This window comes from Fusarium sambucinum, chromosome I, assembly GCF_050947815.1.
Source record: "Fusarium sambucinum isolate potato_lamoka chromosome I, whole genome shotgun sequence".
NCBI classification, from domain to species: domain Eukaryota; kingdom Fungi; phylum Ascomycota; class Sordariomycetes; order Hypocreales; family Nectriaceae; genus Fusarium; species Fusarium sambucinum.
The window spans coordinates 8841753-8861602 of record NC_139294.1 but is presented as its reverse complement, the minus strand read 5'-3'; the positions used below and the strand labels follow the sequence as shown (position 1 = coordinate 8861602).

At 47.2% G+C, this 19850-nt stretch overlaps 6 protein-coding genes across 6 annotated transcripts; 4 read left to right on the top strand and 2 right to left on the bottom strand.

Moving 5' to 3' along the window:
• Positions 1–746: 746 nt before the first annotated feature.
• FSST1_005630 (uncharacterized protein) lies at positions 747–1252 on the top strand (the record flags this gene model as incomplete). The annotated part of the gene is made up of 2 exons (XM_083231926.1): positions 747–1038; positions 1098–1252. 2 exons carry the CDS (start codon positions 747–749, stop codon positions 1250–1252), a joined length of 447 nt encoding a protein of 148 aa, XP_083089060.1.
• Positions 1253–7890: 6638 nt separating this feature from the next.
• Positions 7891–10834, top strand: FSST1_005629 (or S-antigen, C-terminal domain-containing protein; the record flags this gene model as incomplete). The annotated part of the gene is made up of 2 exons (XM_083231925.1): positions 7891–10056; positions 10106–10834. 2 exons carry the CDS (start codon positions 7891–7893, stop codon positions 10832–10834), a joined length of 2895 nt encoding a protein of 964 aa, XP_083089059.1.
• A 777-nt stretch (positions 10835–11611) lies between these two features.
• Positions 11612–13038, top strand: FSST1_005628 (Zn(II)2Cys6 transcription factor domain-containing protein; the record flags this gene model as incomplete). Its single annotated transcript, XM_083231924.1, has 3 exons — positions 11612–11722; positions 11790–12113; positions 12160–13038. The coding sequence occupies 3 exons, from the start codon at positions 11612–11614 to the stop codon at positions 13036–13038; spliced, it is 1314 nt and encodes a 437-aa protein (XP_083089058.1).
• Positions 13039–13453: 415 nt separating this feature from the next.
• Positions 13454–15783, bottom strand: FSST1_005627 (P-loop containing nucleoside triphosphate hydrolase protein; the record flags this gene model as incomplete). Its single annotated transcript, XM_083231923.1, has 5 exons — positions 13454–13779; positions 13845–14642; positions 14692–14880; positions 15123–15675; positions 15736–15783. The coding sequence occupies 5 exons, from the start codon at positions 15781–15783 to the stop codon at positions 13454–13456; spliced, it is 1914 nt and encodes a 637-aa protein (XP_083089057.1).
• An 810-nt stretch (positions 15784–16593) lies between these two features.
• On the bottom strand, positions 16594–17033 carry FSST1_005626 (uncharacterized protein; the record flags this gene model as incomplete). The annotated part of the gene is made up of 4 exons (XM_083231922.1): positions 16594–16634; positions 16683–16719; positions 16769–16858; positions 16911–17033. 4 exons carry the CDS (start codon positions 17031–17033, stop codon positions 16594–16596), a joined length of 291 nt encoding a protein of 96 aa, XP_083089056.1.
• Positions 17034–17442: 409 nt separating this feature from the next.
• FSST1_005625 (uncharacterized protein) lies at positions 17443–19539 on the top strand (the record flags this gene model as incomplete). The annotated part of the gene is made up of 1 exon (XM_083231921.1): positions 17443–19539. The coding sequence occupies one exon, from the start codon at positions 17443–17445 to the stop codon at positions 19537–19539; it is 2097 nt and encodes a 698-aa protein (XP_083089055.1).
• Between the last annotated feature and the right edge of the window lie 311 nt (positions 19540–19850).

Here is a 19850-nt window from a genome sequence, read left to right as displayed (position 1 = left end):
AATTCCAGCGTCTCAAACCCACGCCCTACGAGTCACTAATTCCTCCTTTACCGGACCGGAAGCAGAGACCGATGGATGGTGGGAAGACGGAGAGAAGCGAGTCGGTGTAAGCGAAGCGATACTGCCCAAGTATCGCAGAAACCAATCGGGCAATTATTATGAGAGCTTGGCAAATTCAGTGGCGCTGCGGGGACATAGTTGACTCATTGGTTATGGGACTGTTTCTCTTGTCAGGGATAGGACAAGTTTTACATAAGATAAGAGCATGTTTATTGAACTGGTGTCAGTGATTAATAGAGCGATTATATTGGTTATATACTAAATACCCTCTGAGTGGTTTCTGGACGCTAGATCGTTGAAATTTGTCAGTTGAACGTGAGATCAACAAGTTATGATTATATTCATCGTATATTCAAGGTAAACCCATATCTCCTCTTACTTACTTCACGACTGCTCTTTTCATCCCTCAGTAATATGTGTGCTGGCGGTAGTCAACTATTGTGAGTGATGGACTATACCGAGAGGGCCTCAAGCTGCTAGCAATTTTAGTGACATGGTCACACAAAAAATGGTAACACCATGAGGAAAGTTTTCTCGCCCTGTCTCCAAGTGAATTAGAATAGCCTCGAGTATTGTGACAGCATCACTTCATTTCCCATGTCCATATAAAAGCACCGGGTCTCAAGATCGGGCAGGCTATCTGCTACCTGACCTTGAAACCATCAACTTTACAAATCTCAATAACCATGACCCGTGACACAGACTCCCCTGATATCTTTACATCTTTCTCAAAATGCATTGTCTACTTGGACGTACTTGGACGCGAAACAAAGCACCCGGCGTATAATTTGAAAGACTTTCCACCAGAACAAGACATCCGGGATATTCGCCAGGACCTTAACCAGTGGGGCGTAACATACGGGGCAAACCGTAGTATATCTTCTACCTTGTCACTCGATTACAAGTTTCGAAAACATGACTATACCAGATCTACGATACAGTCGCAGCTTGGGCACTTGGTAGAGGATTTGGAGGGTCGTGAGTCAAGTTGTTCTTAGGGCCAGAGGATGGATTGCGAATGCTGACTTTGGGTACAGTCCAGAAGCTATATAAAGGAGAAAGCTACCAAGGCGAGGCAAAAGTAATATTTGGTAGAGTTGAAAGTGTGGTCAATGAGTTAATACGTTTCTTGGGGCATCTTCCAAAGGAGCTATGGCTTGAGCTGGACAGGCGAGGCGAGATGTCAATGTAAATAGGCTGGGTTTGGTCAAAAGAAATATAGCACATTGGACCGAAATCCATGACATGTAATTGCTTTAAGATTTCTTTAAAAAAACCTAACTATAGTAGTAAATGTTCATATGCAATAGTCTCGGTCATATCTTGGGAAGGGCAACTCTGAGCTATTTTCGAGTTCCAACTCAAGCATTTCCTGGGGCTCCCTACCAAATCACAAGTGAATTTCCGAGTACTGGCCGTACGTTCTACACAAAGTCAGTGTAAAGCAATGGTATACAGCTTGACTAGCTAAATAGCGGAAGCGCCATTGGACAGCTTCAGCATAGCATTCACTCACTACCTTAAACCTGCACTCTTTGTTGGAGTGCATTCTTCTTGTGTTCATATTGATCAGTTATGAATCACCGTCTCTTGGGATATGGATTACATAGAGGCAGTAATAATCAGTACAATCCACAGTCAAGTTTCACGATGTGTGCTAGGCTCTAAAATTGCGAGTGTCCATGCTGTGCTCTATCAACTATGAATCAAGCGTGCCTCTTGGATATATCACCTATCATTGTCTCCCATGATACCAAACATGCAAAACCACACTCACACCGCAGCCCAAAACCTACTCTTCACAACACCAATGACTGCTAAATATGCCATCATAAAGCGTACGAGAATACAGTAACAGTGTCGCCCAAAAAGTAGAAGAGACCCGCGCAAGCTTCCGCCAACTCATCCACGAGGCAGAAACAAACAAGGCGTAACATGAAGGAATGTCCAACAAGGTCCATGGTATTATTTCTTGGAACTTCAACGATTGGGTGAGGCTCTCTAGAGCTGACAGCAGACAGCCGTCCGTATGCCGTAGTTCCAAGGTCGCGCATGATATTGACTGTCATAGTTCTCATGGACTTTCTTCAGGAGCCGTATAACGTAGAGGGGTCGCAAGCAGTTGATGCTGCCGAGGCTGTTGAGAGTAACTTGAGATCTTTCAAGCGCTTGACGGATCCCGATAGATACCGCTGAGGGCATCACGATAGTGGGTCGCGCCGGCTCCAGTAGTTCATGTCTTTTTGTCTCTAGTCTAGTCATTTTCATGTTAATAATGCAAATAGTACTGTCTATTTTGACGCGAGGCTCTACTTCCATATCATTTTGTACCATGTCACAATTTTGAACTAAACTATCGTCAATAAAACATGTTTAATCCTTGCAGGTAATTGAAGCATGTCTGAGACTTCACTACTGTACTCAACGACAAAGGGCTTCCACTTTCAAAACCATACGAGTCCAAGACGTACTACATACGTTCTAAAGAGCCGATTCTTCTTGAAAAGCTACTTCTCCAAGTCTTCTAGGTCTCAAGTGTTTAGTTAGGAGGATGCTAGGTTGACGTCCCTCAAGTGCACGATGCTCTTGAACTTAATCCACCAGCCGTAAGAGTTTCCAGATTATCAAATTAATTGTCTGGTTGTTTGTTCGTATTTTTATTACAGTATTGTATTTGAGTCACCATTGTCTCACCGCGCAACAAACATACTTATCAGGGGTGGTTGCTTGGCTGGACTTATGGCAGGAGAATTGTTCAGGGCATCTGGGTCTTGAAATCATTGTGTAAGTATATATACTACTGAACTCAGAAAAACAATTACATAGTTGTTAAATCGACATGTTTTGGTAATTATACATAGTGAACAGCGTGCGGCTCCTTTCAGAGTGTTGGCTGCTACAAAACAAATACATAGTGAACAGAGTAGACAAGAACTCTGTATGAAGGTATAGGGTAGACGTCGTGCGACGACAACCTTCTTGTGCACGGCAGATGGTGAATTCTATTAAAAACGATGAACGGATATGTGGCGATGCTGGAGAAACTTCAATCAGAGTCTTGACTCTTGGAATTCCAGGCAACACAGCCCATTGTGTTAGGGAGTTATTTTGTAAATCATCTTGGCGATAGTGCTGAGCCACCATTTTAATACGTGGACTTTAGCCAACACACCACTGCACAACACTGGACTCATGACTTTTCGCCGAATTGGTTTCCTCGGCAATTCAACATTACAATCTGTTGAATTCACGGGGCCTGGCATGTCACTCTAACCAGCCTAACGAAAGCTTGGGCAAGTCTTTAACGCTACAACTCCCGCTAATCTCGAGTTTTCAATACTTTGCAGACAGAGAAGCCTGACATGCTAAGTGGTTTGTCTTGGCAATTCCGAGGCGACGGAATGCAACCAAGAACCCTTCTTGGCGTTGGACACTACCTTTAATTGATGCTGACCGCAATTGGTATTAGAGTGCCCCGCGTTTTGCGGTATTGCAGAGTAGTCATGCGCAATGGTCATGTAGAGAACTGATTCATGTCGTAGCCCAGAGCATTGGTGGTTTTGTATATCACTTACTGTGTTTGATACCGCCATCTCGAAAACTCTTTAAGAAGCTTGTAAATCATGGGGTCTGATTTGACTGGTACAACTAGTTATCGATGATCTACTACAGTACATACTCGCTGATAGTACTCTGTACGCCGGAGTGAAAACGAACCAGTCATGGTGGCTGATCAGCGTGACATGACTTCATCAAGAGTATAAGCAGCTAGCGAACCAATGATCACACAGTACTTGATCACTCAGGCATCGACTTAGTTGAAGATTTGGGGATAACTCGGAGTCGGGAATATCGCGGCTTTGTGTTGGTCGGTTGAGACGGTTAAGTCGGTTGTTCGGTACAGCGAGTGTCTATTGTAACCAAAAGATGTCAGATTGACAACCAAGGTCTAGATTCTGAGGTGTGACATGTGATGGTGGTAGGATGTAAGACATGAGATCTTCATGGGAACTGCTCTTGTTCAGTCAACATGGATAACCTCAATTGGGTTTGGTCTGTATCCCGGCAGTTGGCCTGATAGCTCATTGCAACCCGGAATCTGGAAATCATGAACTGTTGCAGATTCTTCCTGTAAATCGGGAAAACCTTGATTATAAGTGAAGATCTATACTTTCTCTCTTGTGATTTCTTAGTGATTCCTTGATCAGATACGACTGAGTCAGGATGTAACTGGGAGAGTCCAAACCTTAAAATGAGGATAATAACAAGAAAACGGTTCTAAGAGAATGACCTCACACGAGTACTAATCATGTTAGACCCCTGTCGACAAAGTAACAAGGGACCCCTGTTGCAATAATTAAGGCTGGATGGATTCAAAGGAAATTGGCGGCCTCGTCCGATGAATACTTGACAACGAGATGAGCGCGGACCGACGCTAGAAGCTCATTTTCCTTCTGCCAACCTTCTATTTTCTACTCACCAGCAGAAAAGCACAGAGCAAGTTCAAGGATACTAATCAAGGCCCTTTGTGTTGGTTTCTGTAGGGGGTATACTTACAGACTTGGATAGTTGAGAGACACATAATTGTTGCTGACGTTGATGTTTACTTTTTAACGTCGTATCCAAAGATTTTTAAAATTGGTGATAAGTGATGAGCTGGCAGAGCATGTCTACTGGGTGGTAGGAACCGTTACAACCAATAGCTTGCAACAAGCCTTGAATCGCAAGAGATTCTCGATTTAGTCTCAGGTTACCAGGGTTGTATCTGCCTCACCATGACAAAGCACGAGCCTCACGGAGCCAAGCAGGGGTTTCTTTTTTATTACTGGCAGGGGATACTAGTTAGAAGCCGGTAACTTTTAAAATTTGATATGAAACAATAACAACCAACAAATTGAAGCTGGCTAGTTAATGCTGAAGCTGAATCTATTTGAGCGCTGAAACGAGCGCAGGCGAGGGTGGATTGACGGGTTGATGCAGGCCATTAATGGCTTAGATATGAATATATTTGATTTTATGGAGATGTGGATACATGATAAAGTATTCGGGAATATAATGGATATAAGGGAGTTTACATTGGCATAAAAACTCATCCAAGACATGGCCTGACTATGAGTGAATTGTTGAGTGTGTGATGGTAAGACAATCATGGGTCAACCTGGCTGCTTGGGCATCTTGACCAACCCAAGAAGAAAAAAGAAGAAGAAGAAAAAGGCCAAACCCTGTGTATCCATCACCACTCCACATAATTCCACCTATTTGTCCAGATCCAGTGATCATCACGAAAAAAGGATGATCATGACCCTGGCCATAGGGAATATACCCTGAAAAAAGCAATGCAAAATGAGCCTTTTTTCTCTCTCTCTCACTCTTTGCAATTTTTTATTCTTTGGATAGGATAAAGTATTTGCCATACCGATAAGCATCTCCTCGGGATATCATCATCTCGTTCTGGAGATCGGTCATTATTTATCATATCAAGTTTCTGTAAGTGGATTTTTGTTGCCGTTATCCGCAGATTCGGTACAAAAGTGAATGCATAATTATAGAACAAATCGAAGTAGTAAAAGAGATTGCCGAGTAAAATAAATGCGCTTGTCTTTTGTCATTTCGCCTAGCATGTTACATCCCCTAGAGATGGATAAACCCTTGGAGATTTTGACTCTTTTATTTGCTCGGGTGTAGGTAGGTACCTGGCTTTGGGTTCTGATGCAAAATAGCATCTTGATCGGATGGTAATACTCTGTAATATACAGAGTAGCCTTGGCTGGATTGCGTGTAATAGTCGAGGCGAGGACCCCTAACACTGAAGCTGAATAGCAGACTTTACTGCATCTGGTTGGTCGAGCCGCGTCACCGAAAGAAGCGAGTGCTCCTCCGTAGCCTCCGGGGTTTACCTTCAGTCTCTTGAGTGATGAATGAAGATGATGATCGGGAGTGACGGATAGAAAACCTCGGGGCGTATTCTGGCGTTTTCTCTGTCGTTTCCTCGGAGAGTGAGCCAGTGGGCAGATACATTTACTCCAAGACATCCCACTCCAGATAGAGAAAAAGATGATCCCTGTTCTTCATTCCTATTCCTCTCTATGACAGCATCATAATCACCGCCAGAAAACTGTTAGAGCGCTACAACAAACCCTGTCTGGGAAGAATACTGACCCGTTCAGGTCACCTTAGCTTTTCTCATTCTTGGTACATGGTTGGCGTTTTCTTTGTCTGACTCTAACTCTTCCTCTTGACTCTGACGTTACATACCTGATTTGTTGTATGTATTAACTTGATTTATTCCTTGGATTCCTGCTTTTTCTCGGTCTCGTCTGTCTTCATTCCCTCCTCAACCTCGCCTTCATTTCCTCTCCCGTCGTCCTGTCGCAGACTGGGTTAAACTAAACCTTTACCAGCCCAAACCCAGCCTTGTCTGGGTAATTATTATCGTCTGTCACCGACCGTGTTCAGTCTCGCTCTGGCCGGTCTCAAAATTCAGCCCACCAGCCTCGGACAAGTGAACCGTGCTTAATTGGACTGAACCTGAACGAACTGCCCTGGACAGGTCAACGGTTGATACCTAACATAAATAATATTATTTATCATTCTCATCCGCCCCAACCGCCTATAACATTCTATCGTTTGAGCAAAGAAAGTGTTTGAAACCCATCGATCAATCAGACGAAATACAACGGGAGAGCGACCGATTAAATCGACAAGGGTTGCTGGGGCCTCAATCTCAGTTCTCACTCACTGATTTCTTTTTCGTCGCGTCAGAGGTTACAGTTGGCACTAGCCACAAGCGAATCCCTTGAATTTGATGTTTCGGATTTCCATGTTTTAGTATCAAAGGTACGTATTTCTCATTTCTTGTCTCTCGCTTTGGCTTGAATATTCGCATCCAGTTGGAGAATGTTTACTTTCCTTGTTTTTGGAGTTGAAGATGACATTGTTTTCTTGATCAAGACCCCTTCGTTGCCTGTCCATCGCTCCACCATTCCTGCTCCATCACCGCTATTCAATATGCATATCACTTTCTATCCATTTATAATTCACAATAAGAAAGAAAGGAAAACAAAACACCCCTGTCCTTTTGACCCCGGGTCCATAACCCACTCTGCCCTGTTTCTCCACCAAGTTACCTATCCCCCACTGTGTTTTTACTACGCCTAACCAAACCGGCCGCCAAAACGAACAAGGCATGACCCTTACTAGCTCAAAGACCCGGCTTTGTCCTTGTACTTGCTTGTTTGTTTTAGAAGGCTTCTCCATCTCATCTCCAAAAGGATGAATGTCATGGATGCCAGCGCATAATCCATTAGGGAATTGATGAGCACTGCTGTTGTTCTGTCCTGTGCCTAGACTTAAGACCCATACCAAACACAGACACAGACACAGACCCCTAGGACATCACCGCCGCGGCACTGCAACACACCGTCTCGTTTGTATTTGCTCGTCTATGCTTTTTTTTTACTAGCCCCTCCCTTCACATCTGTTCTAATCCCTTGGGTATCCAATATAACGCCTTTTCTTTGCCCTGGGGTCGGTCAGTCACTCCAGTCACGCTCACGCGGGTCAAGTCAACCTCGAAAAGAGCTCTCTCTCATCTATAACCAACCCCATCACCCTCCTCGCTTCACCTTCCCTTCCTTCTTCACTGCTGCTGTTTTGTTTTGAGAGCATTCCAGCACGCACCTTTTTAGACTTACATCATCTTGCACACCCACTCACTGGGTTTTCAACGTTGCATTCTAAATTAATACTCGCTTTCACGGCTGGACCACACTTGCGCTTCCTTTCTCTTGGCTTTATTGGCCTCGTCATCTTTCACAGCCATTAACCGTCATGGCAACAGAACAAGACCGTCGTCCCGCTTGGGTTCCTACTCACGACAACATCTACTACCGACCTCGTCTCACAAAAAAAAAGTCCGTTTCTGGACGATTTCCTGCTCCATTGATCGGTCCTCGAAGATCTCGTCCGCAAGCGATCCACATCGTTAGCTACCCGTCTGGTTACGTCCCTAAAGAGCTGCGACCAGAAAACCAAAACAGAAGCAGACCTCACAGCCCTACGCTCGTTGACGACTCTCGACCTGCGCCTTCACTGCAGCCTCATCCCTCGACAACTGACAACAACAAAAGGCAGACCAAATCTCGCATAGCAACTCGCCGCAGGGACAAGTTTCTGAGCTCTTTTACTTTGTCCAACACTGAACCTGAATCTATTTCGGGTCCTACAGCTGCCGAAGCGCTATCTAATACTGACCGCTCAACTGGGCAAGGCGCGACTGCCAACACCAATACGACCCAGGCAATTGGCCAGTCTTGCTCGCCAGAATCGGACTTGGCCTGCGAAGCGCCTTCCGCGGTTGGCTCGAGATTTAGATTTACTGGGGCAGGTCCATCCGCATCCCCGCCAGCTTATGACGACATAATTTCACGCCCTGTCTCCGGTTCCAGTACTACTGCGCCCGATACTACATTAGGCTTTGTCGCTACACCCGCTTCAACGCCTTTGATCAGTTCCAATCCTGCCGATTGCAACTCCAACTGCAATAGCAATTCCTCTCAATCAGCCGCGAATATGGCGACTGCACGAACTTCGCATCCTTCCCTCCCTCTCTCCAATTCAAATCGCAACAGCTTCATGTCTGCCCGTTCATCAAAATCTGCCGTTACTTCAGTCTCAGAGGTCCCCAAGCCCGTCGCTTCCGGCAGTGGCGTGTCTTGCTCAATTCTACTAGCTGAACCGAACATTTTCCTCTCAGGTTTTGACCATGATGGTCATGGCCACCGTGAAGGCCAGAGTGGTACTGCGTTGTTGCGTGGCAAGCTTCAGTTGCGCGTTACAAAAAATGTAAAGATCAAGGCTGTTCAGCTTAAACTACTTGGTCGCGCCCGTACAGAGTGGCCCGAAGGCATTCCTCCTCTCAAGCAAGAAGTGTTCGAGGAGGAGAGTCTGCGCACTCAAGTACTGACTTTCTTCAATGCCATGAACGATGGCTGGGAATCTGACTATGGCAACCAATGCACTTATCGTCTCAAGAGTGGCTCTCCCAATGGCAGCTCTACAAATCTTGTTCGACCCAATGCATCGTCCTCTTTGACCCCGCAACAAAACAACCTTTCTGCTAAAGATATGAAGCGTTTATCTCTCCAGAGTGTCCAGTCCCGAAGTTTCCAGAAGGGCGACAGCCCGATCGCCTCGGCTACACAAGCCAAGGGTTACAAAGTCTTTTACCCTGGTACATATGATTACACCTTTGAATTACCCATCGATCACCACCAGCTGGAAACAACCAAGCTACAGTATGGATCTGTCAAGTGGGAATTGCAAGCGACTGTTGACCGAGCTGGTGCATTCAAGCCTAACCTGCACGGTACCAAGGAGGTGTCTATCGTTCGCGTGCCTGACCAACTGTCCCTGGAAATGACAGAGCCAATCTCAATCAGCCGTCAGTGGGAAGACCAATTACATTATGACATTGTCATCTCTGGCAAGAGCTTCCCCATTGGTAGCAAGATTCCCATCGCCTTCAAGCTTACACCACTGGCCAAGGTTCAGGTGCACAAGCTCAAGGTTTATGTAACAGAATCCATCGAGTACTGGACAAACGATAAGCGTGTGACCCGCAAGGATCCGGGCCGCAAAATCTTGCTGCTCGAAAAGTCTGCTGGCAAGCCCCTTGATTCTTCCTACTCTTCATCCGATATCCGAACACTCCGCGGCGGAGAGCTCGACCCTGAACAGCGACGACAGGCCCGTGAGGCAGCTGCCAGAAGACGGACACAGGAAGCTGCCAGACGGCAAACTACCGCTGAGCCACTGCCCGAACCATCCGCCAACCTTCTTGGTGACCTGGACTTGGGGCTTGAGACCATCTGGGGCTCAACGGAAATTGAAGCCAATGTGCAGATCCCGACCTGCGAGATGATGGCCAAGAACAAGGAGCTGCGACTCAACCCCGACTGCAGCTGGAAGAACGTCAATGTGTTCCACTGGATCAAGGTACGACCTCTCGATTGATTGGCGTGAAACAGCAACTAACATTTTCCAGGTCGTTATGCGAATTAGCCGAATTGATCTTGATGATCCCAGTGGTACAAAGCGCCGGCATTTCGAGATCAGCATCGATTCACCTTTCACAGTGCTTAACTGCCGTGCCACCCACGCCAACACTAACCTTCCTGCTTATTCAGGTGCAAACTGCAATGGAGCCACATTCCAGTCCTCTTGCGGGTGCCCTGATGCTTTCACCGTTCCTACCGATGCTTCTCCCAGCTCTTCAGAGGGTACACTGCCGGGTGTTAACCCCAACAGCACTGACAACCTCCCTGCGCCACCTCAGGCTGCCCATTTGGCCAACGCTGTCAGCGGGCAACAGGAACCTCGACCAATCCATCTCCTCCGAGTTCCTAGCTTCAACCCCCCTGCGTTCGAAGACGATATCGCTCCACCTCCTGCTGCTGAACTCGTTCATAACGCACCCGGGCCTGTGATGACACCTCCACCGCAGTATGATGTCGTGGTCGGAACTCCCAGTGTAGACGGTATGGCCGACTACTTTGCACGACTGGCCGACGCTGGATATGAGGGCCAAGATGACTCAGAATCGGACCCGGATGATTCACCCCCAAGGATTCTGGATAGAACTGGACGTGTTAACGTCGCTAACCCTCGAACTCCTGGTGGCCGGAGAATGCCGAGTCGAAGCTTGGAAATCTCCAGACCCAGCATTCAACTGGACATGAATGCACTCCGTAACCGAGCTGGGCGTGCAGTGTGAAGAGCACTACCTGTCTGTGTTTGGTTATGACCGGATATACTATACCCCACATTAAGACATGCTCGCACGAGCTCATCAGCGCATACCGACGTCTACGCTGATTACGATGTTTACGTCTATTTCTTTATTTTCATTTGTCAAAAGGTTGCAACAATCAAGCATATGGGCTGCATCTGGCATGGCTGCAATGGACTAGGTCTTGACGGCGTTTTAATTTGCTATTCGATTTCTCAATGATGGCCAGGCGTTTACAAAGAGGGAAAGGATGGCAAAGCAGGTCATTTACTTGGGTTCCATATGGAAGGAGGAAGGGAGGATATACCTTGATTTTGGGGGGACATAAATCATGCGCTGGAAGAACGCATACTCACGTATCGATACCACATCGTTTTCTTAACACTACAATGCATGCCACCCGCTATGGGTATATGGGTATATCAGTTTGGACCATTTGTATTCGACAGTGAAATACACATGACTATGATCATATCAGGGTCCAGGCATAATATAATGTTCAGGGTCTTCTTATGTGTTAGTGATGGCATGATGACCTGGGGCCGTAAGCACTAGTCGAATATGTGCTAAACCGAGCGGTAAGAATCTATTGTCATCATCTTGGCAGCCCGAGTTGGCTGTATTCTACAGATTCAGCGATTCGCGTCACATCATCCCAAAGCCTTGGAGTTAGTCGCTTTCCCTTTTCAAGATACTGGATGCCCTTTCCGGACATTCCGGTGAAGTATAGCTTGGCGCAACACTCTTGACACAGGATCAACCATGGCTGTAAGAGAAGGGGATAATGGAGATAATGAGGTTCCAATTAGACAGCGCAAGGCTCATAAGAAGTCTCGTCTTGGATGCAAGAACTGCAAACTGAGGAGCGTAAAGGTGAGTAGGTAGTTACACACGTCCCATAACCACCCAAATCAACACTCGCTAATTCAACTCATCCCAGTGCGATGAATCCAAACCATCTTGCAAACGATGTAAAACCTCTGGTTTCATCTGCTCGTTCACGCAAACACGCCCGTCATCCTTTCAACTCGCCCACTTCAACGCAGGACCTGTCTTCTCCGTCATAGACAGGTCTCTTGGGCCCATTAATCCTGGCTTCAAAGTTCCCGTCGTGCAGCCTGTGAAGGGAGGCAGGGGCGAGATTGTTCTTAACGATTTTGCTCTCAGGGCACTCGAGAGGTTTCGAAAACGAACGGTTTTCTCTGTTGGCACCAAGAGAACAAGAAAAGTTTATAGCGAGGGCGCATTCATGTTGGGATTGGAGGTGAGATGCTACCGAGTCAATGAAGTGCGTGACTGATTTACGACAGCATCCTTTTCTTATGCATGTCTTCATCGCCCTTGCATACCTCCACGACGAACATCTTAACCCAAACTCAACGGGATCTCACCGCACACCTCTCGCTTTCCACTGGTACCAAGCTACAGCGCTCTTCCATCACCGTCTCGCAACCGTCAGCTCGGTCCATGACCCTTCAACGCTTCCCGGTTCTGAGCGCGACGCTCTCTGGACGGCAGGGGCACTCCTCGGCGCTGCTTCGTTCGCTCTTCTCAATGTCCAGAGTGTCGATAATGTCTGGCCTCTCAAGGAGTCTGATCCGTTGGACCTGGACTGGCTAAAGATGAGCGATGGGAAGAAAGTCGTATGGAACCTAGCTGATCCGACCAGACAAGACAGTATCTTCTACGAACTACTCGCAGAGAGAAATTCCATGCCTGATGGAACCAGGAAAATTCCTCCCGATGTCCTCCCTGGTGTATTCTACAGTGTGTTCAACCTCGACGCTTCGTCATCCGCCTCGACTAACCCCTATCACACCGCCGCATCTCTCCTCGTGCAACTCCTCCCTCGAGAGATAACCGATAACACAGTGGTGCAGTTCCTCAGCTTCCTCACGCAACTTGACCCGCGCTATCGGAAGTTACTAGAGGAGAAGGATCCCAGGGCCATGGCTCTACTAGCGTGGTGGTATACCAAGGCAGCGGCGCATAGTTCGTGGTGGATGCAGAGACGGTCGTTAGTCGAGGGGCAGGCGATTTGTATCTACCTTGAAAGGTATTGTACACACTTCGAGGGGGTTTGTGAGTTGGTTGAGTTTCCGAAGAGAGTTTTTGAGATCTGTCGAAGAAATGGGGGTATGGCTGCAGAGGAAAGGAGTGCTTTAATACTTGGGGGTTGGGTATACTAGAAGGGGATTCTTGCCAGCTGGAGGGCCTGGAGGATACAGGGCAAGTCGATCATCTTGAATTCGCCGTGCAACATAGCAAAAGTCATGAATGATGTTTCTACAACTTTAGATGAAGCTTTACTGATATCACAAGATCATTTCGCTTTTTGTATCGGACTTTAATCACCAACACTTTCTTTAGATGCAGTAATTACTAAGACCGTCACTGTATTAAAAAGTCTTTAGCCGCGTGTTTGTACAAACTATGGTATACAGCGCTACTAAACCCAACGAGAGACCTCTAAATACACCACGAAACAAACAATGCTAGACTAGTCGATAGTCAATAGTCATAAGTCAAACATAAAACTCCATCCTATCCCTGATATCGTAACTGCAAGCATAAAGCCTGGAGCACAGCATAGCCCCCTGAGCATTAGGCTCCGACCCTAACCTCAGAGCTAACAGGCTGCTTCTTGTCCTTGTCGCCATCCTTGCTGGGCATCAACGGGTGCTCAGGGTCGTAACCAACAGACTTGACTATACCGAGGCCTTTGGTGCGGCCTTCGCGGAAGAGTAGTCTATCGCCTGGAGCAAGATACTCAGGACGTTGAACAAAGCGGAATGCAACTGTTGCACGATCTCCTGTGCGAATGAGTTCTCGGTCAATGTCGATTATGGCGCAAGTCTGAGAAACAGGTCCAACATGGAGCATGGCCTGATATTTGGTCTTGATGGTAGTGGCATGAGAGAGAATAAGGACTGGAAGAATGTTAGTGCCAATCATCTGTCGGGTTTGCATTAGATATTCTTGTCTTGTTACTTACCCTCTGCGATGAATTCACGATGCACCTTGGGCGTCACCTGACCTTCAACTCTGGGAAGTACCACCATACCCTTCCTCACATCCTTACGCTTAACCTTCTTGAGAGCAAAAGAGGCAGACTGGCCCGCTGATGCGGCGGGTACTCTTATCCTCTTGCGTTCAATCGACTTAACACCTGTAGGGATGAACTGCCCCAATGAGTCAGGTCCAATAAGGACGTTGTCGCCTTCGTGGATCACGCCGGATTTGATGATGCCAGACACGACGGTTCCCGTGAAAGGCACAGAGAAAGTGTCATTGACATGGAATTCGAACGGGGCATCTGAGTTGTAACGTCCGTGGTGAGGGAGAATATTCAAGAATGTCCTGACCAGATCAAGATTCTCTCCTGTAACATTGGAAACAAGGAACACTGGACATATTCTCTGACTGACAAACTGTGTGGCTGTGTTGATACACTCCTCGCGCGTCTTGATGAAGGTTGGGATCTTGCGGGCACCGGGACTCTTCATGATCTTTGTGATCTGTGTCAACGTCTGCTCCAAGATGTTTGGTGGACAGATATCAATCTTGGTAACAACAACCATTACGGGGACGTTGAGAGCCAGGGCAATACCGAGGTGTTCCTTGCTCATACCGATAAGACCATTATTGGCGGCAACCATAAGTAGACAATAATTAGGGCTGCTGGAGAGCAAACCGAACACGGTTGTTCTTAGGTACTTCTCGTGACCAGCCAAGTCAGTAAAAGTGATGACCTTTGCGCTGCGCTTGCCGATTTCTTCCCAAGAAAGTTTGCCTATGAAGAATCAGTAAAGCTGTGCCTTGTAAGTTCCAGTGAAACATACGCCCTGGAGTATCTGAGGTAATAACATGGCCTGTTGTGTCAAAACCCATGATCTCCATACCAACAGAACTAGTTCGACCAGTCTCAATCTCATGCTTGTGCCGAAAGAGATTAACTCGCGCCTTTCCTCGCCCATCATCAAGATCCCCCTTGACGAGCACGCCTAACATAGAACTCTTGCCAGCATCGACTATAAGAGCGTCAGTAAGAGTCTCTGGCATGCTGATTATCGATGTCGCACAACTATGGCGTCAAGGATGTTTCTTGGGGCATCAGAAAAGTTGGCCGCCAGAAGCACAAGAGACGAAAGTAGTAGGTCAGTTTATGCTACTTGGACCATACTTCTTATTTCTGTACCCTAGAACTTAGGGGGCCAATGTTTCTGCTATCCACCAGGTGTTGTAAGGCGGTACCTCGAGGGGGGTAACTTACCATTCCCTACTACTGCTATTCTTGTTTCAATAACATCCTCTATTGTGGAAGGGGTTTGCCGTATGAGAACTTTGCCGCTACAACTCTTGTCCTTGACCGGACCGGCGCTGGTGCTCGCGGCTTCAACATCGTCACCGACATTCTTGGTCAACAAGAGATCGCAATCAGCGCGCACTCTCTTCGCTGCTCTTTGTAGTGTCTTGTTCGCATGGCTCCATTGATCGAGTGTCAAATTCATTGAGTCGCCATGATTCTCGTATCCGATCTCGAAGACACATTCACCAAATCCTTCTTCCAACCGGTCGGACACGAGGTTCTCCAATTGCTTTAGATTCTCATCATCCTCGTCCTCGCCCGACTCAAGAAGAAGTTGCTTGAGAGGAACTCGAGGTGCTGAATCAGCAAGATCGAGATTATCGAACAGTTCGTCGAGCTCTTCGTGATGTTCGGCATTTGCGTCGGTGGTTTCGGTAGTTGCGACAGTTGTTGTCTTTGCTGTAGGGTACCGTAGGTTCTGCTGCTGCTCTACGTATTCGGCGAAGTCGCTAAGAGCCTATTTTCCTATTATGAGCTTCTGGTTCCCATTATATTCTTTTGCTGAAGGTGTACTGACAGATTCACCCTTGCGCTTCTCATGCGCCAACGGCTTCGTTGTTGACATGTTAACGGCTATGAGGTCATGCGACTGTACGAGTATTTGTCAAAGTCGCAAGTATGAGCTTGACGGGCCAGAAGATATATTAACGATGCCTAACACGTTAGATTTAACAGTCAGTTAGTCATACGGCGAGAAGTGGCGCAGCCTTTCTTTGGATTACAATGGGTTTTTTTTTTTTTAAAGGAAGAGTCATAGACAAAGTTGTAGTATGGTTCGCGGGGTGGTTACTCACGACTCCGGGACAGGACAAGGACAGGCAGGCACTTACGCTGCGGCGACTTCCTTATCGATAAAAGCTCCAGCTACCTACCTACTTAGGGAGGTACTATTTACCTACCTATAGAGGAGGTAGGTACCTTCGCGCACGGATCTCTTGAGCAGGTACGAATACTAACATATAGCAAGACCATCTCATCCTATCTTCAAGACACGAGTTCTATGCCTGGTTTCCTGATGAAACATTTTTTTTATCCCACTGCCGATTGCAACGAGAAATCACAAGACTTAATTTCTGTCAAGACTTGACACATGTTACTTCTAGGTATAAAGCCGTGTGCCGCATTTCAGCGGGGTGATTGCATCTGGGCGTTTCAAGCCACATTCATCTATCGGGGCTATCCAAACAGAACCAGGCTCAGAGTTACCAGGGGATACATTCTTTCATCCGTCAGTGTTTCTTGAACACGATACCCAGTTTTGATTCGCCAGACCATCTTTATTCAGGCAAGGAGCACTGTTTATTGGCATCAATAATCTTTTTTTGTTATTAATGGCTTATATAACCCTATGGCGCGACATGTTCCCTTATCTGTTCTAAAAGGGAACTCCAGGTGAGATCAAGACAACACTGTCACCTAACTCAGTCAGAACTTAGGTCATAGATCATCGTAGCTAAAACTTACCTCTCACAAATAGCATCTCGGATTTCCGGCTGATGGTCTAAGTTTTGGTCAGACACGATGAATTCTGATGGAGACGTTCCACATACCTTGAGCTCATCGTCATCATCATCCTCATCCACAGTGTAGATAGTCTCCTCGACCTCTCCTAGCACCAGATTGCAATGGCTGTCGTAAGCCTGTCTCGAAGTTAGCATCAATTGATCTCCATAGATCAAAGTTTCAACTAACATGTAGCTTTCCCTTGAGTTCTCGGTCTCCTCGAAGCTTGACAAAGACAACCTCGTTGAGAAGAAGTCGGACAAGGTCGAGAGGCTCCGACACATGATGAGGTTCTTCTCCGGCGTCGGCCATCTTTGTGTATGAAAGTAGTCGTTTAAGTGAGGTCGGGCTCGGTGAGTGAGTGAGTGTGATGGTGAGCTGAGCTGGATGCCGAATCTGAGCACCAGGTTTCAGTGGGAAAATGCGGGTTGGCAAGCTTGGGAAATCTTCGGGGAAACTATTATTATTATGCAACAAGCCATGTCAGAGAGGAGGATGCATCTATCCCGTACTTTACCCCGTACTTTGGTGTACTTATCCAGAGCGGCTCTGGCTGAGCCTTCCCAAATTGGGGTTACACGGCAGCAAAACGCCCCTCGCGTGAGTGAGGAGGTGTTGGGTTACTTCCGAGGCCTTTTCATTTCCCGTCATCCTTAGACATTCCTTTTCTTTTTTCTTCCATGTTATAGCGTTTGCTGCTTCCAATTACTGATTCAGCGCCATGCTCTGGCGACAATCCCTCCGAAGAACAGGGCCCTGTCTCGTTCGTCCATCGACAACTCCACTCGCTATCGCGCTACCGATCTACGGCCCACCGCTAGGAGCTGTACGGCCCGCTGCTGTGGGTCGACAGCGATGGTTAGCATCAGTATCATCTGTAGAACCAACTACAACTCTGAATCCGGTCGCTGATTCCTATACACCGTCGGATAGGCATCTGGACGGGCTTCTACGAGCTATACGATGTAAAGAACCCGAAAATGTCTTCCCAGCATTTCACGCATGGGTCATGTTGTTGGCCAACAACGACTCGGCCGCTCATCAACAGATGCGCACAATCCCCGTGAACGTCCTTTCTGCGGTTATCCGAGCGCTAGATCCCATTCGAAATCCACAAATTGATATTGCTCATGGTCTCAACATTTCTCTCGGTCAGATTCAGTTCACCAATGCTTGTCATCTGGTAGACGAATTCGGTGTGCGTCGTCATCATGTCTTTGTCCTCGAGGCCATGAAGCTCCTGCTAAAAGCTCGTCGCGATGCAGGACGTGAGCTTGTTCTGGCTGACTACGAAGTGTTTCTTCGCTGTGCCGGTGCTGCTAGCGATATCGCAGCTGCCTTCTTCTTTTTTGGTGCCATTAGAGAACATGGTTTAGTTCCCAAGCGCACAACGACAACTTGGATCGAGTTTCTCAAGGCTCGCTACCAGATGAACCCCGCATATTACCAGTTCGATCGCCAGCGAGTTCTTCTAAAAGCTCGCGATTCATACAGAGTCACTTTCAGGACAAGTCTAAGAAACGTCAGGCGCGTCGAGTCTCTGCGACACAGTATGAATGCCCTCAAAGAACTTCCCTTCAACCGCCAAAAGCACCGGCTGTGGGCAGATAACTTCTTGTGGCAGAGACAGAAGATGGGTTTCCAAAGCTATTTTGCGCATTTCCGCCGCTCCAGAGCTATGGGTGTCTTGTTAAACGAGGAGTTGTTGTGTAATATTCTTATTGGCCTCGGCCGCAGTGGTTCACTCACACATATACGGAGTATTGTCCTAAAGAAGGGACTGGGAATCGGCCTTCTTGAGGACAAAGAGACAGGCGTTTTCTCCATAATCGGCCGAAAGAGATACCGGCCTGGTAACCCGAGAGCTCCTACCGAGCGCTTCCTCAACGCCATGGTCGAAGCGTTCGGGTGCATGTCTCGTATTCGTCTTTGTCTCGATCTGATCATACATACATCAGATGTCTACCACATCCCAATACCGCATGAGACGTGGAACAATCTCTTCAACTGGGCCTATGTTTGCTCGACCAAGTCAAATCAAGCTCAACGAAGGATGCTGGAAAGCTTTCCCCGTTCTGCGTTGGTAGATGCCCAGCTTGTTACTGAAGTCTGGGAGACCATGACCTCTAAGCCTTACAATGTCATACCTACTTTTGAGAGTTATATCGCTCGTATCAAAGTGCTTATATTTCAAGGCAGGTTTGGCGCAGCGAGGGAGATGATTCGCGACCATGCCATAAAGCATTATCGCCATCTTGAGAAAGAGCATCAGCAAGTTGTATTCGATGAGGTTCTCCAAGAAGTTGCTCATGTAAGCCATCGACGCCTTACAATCGAAACGCAGAAGGAACATGCCTGGTACGCGATTCAAGAGTGTGTTCACCGTTTCCTCAGCGACGTTACGGACAATGCCAAGCGACGTAAAAAGAGATACTCACAGACCGTCATACCCAACATCATCTTGGAGTTCAGTGAGTTCATCAACGAACAGATACGCTATCGCACCGCTCAAGGATATGTGTGTCTCGAGCGCAGTGTACAGCCATGTCGATTCGAGTGGGTCAAGAAGAAACGCCAGACGCTGCCTCAGCTCAAGGGCGGCTTGGAAACTCAGATGCTGGTAATAAATGGCAAGATTGACGACGCGGAAACATTCGAGGATCGCCTTGAGAACTGGCCCAGGGACGCGACCATCAATGTGCGACAGTGGAAACGTGTACCCACCCCCAGGCCTCGCGTCAAGGGTGCACCGCCTGAGTCGACAGATGTGAATGCGAGAGAGTGGTGGAAAACCTTGGCGAGTGAGTTAGTGAGGTAGAAGTTGTGGCTTATGGATCTAGACTAGACCATAATCTAGTGTTTTGTTTCACACATACAGAGTGCAGAGTTCAGCGTGTATCTTAAGAAGCAGATAGTTCATCACAAATAATTCCAAATAGAGATTCTTCTTCTTTTGTAACCATTGCATACCTAACACCTTTCAAGCTGCCATTCATAGCGGGTATCTAAATTTCACCATCCTTCTCCATGACCCTTGTCCCGGCCGCGGTTTAACTAACGTACATCAAAGGGTACAATACAATGTATACAAAACTGACTCAGCTCTTCCTCGCCTTTTTCCCGTTACCC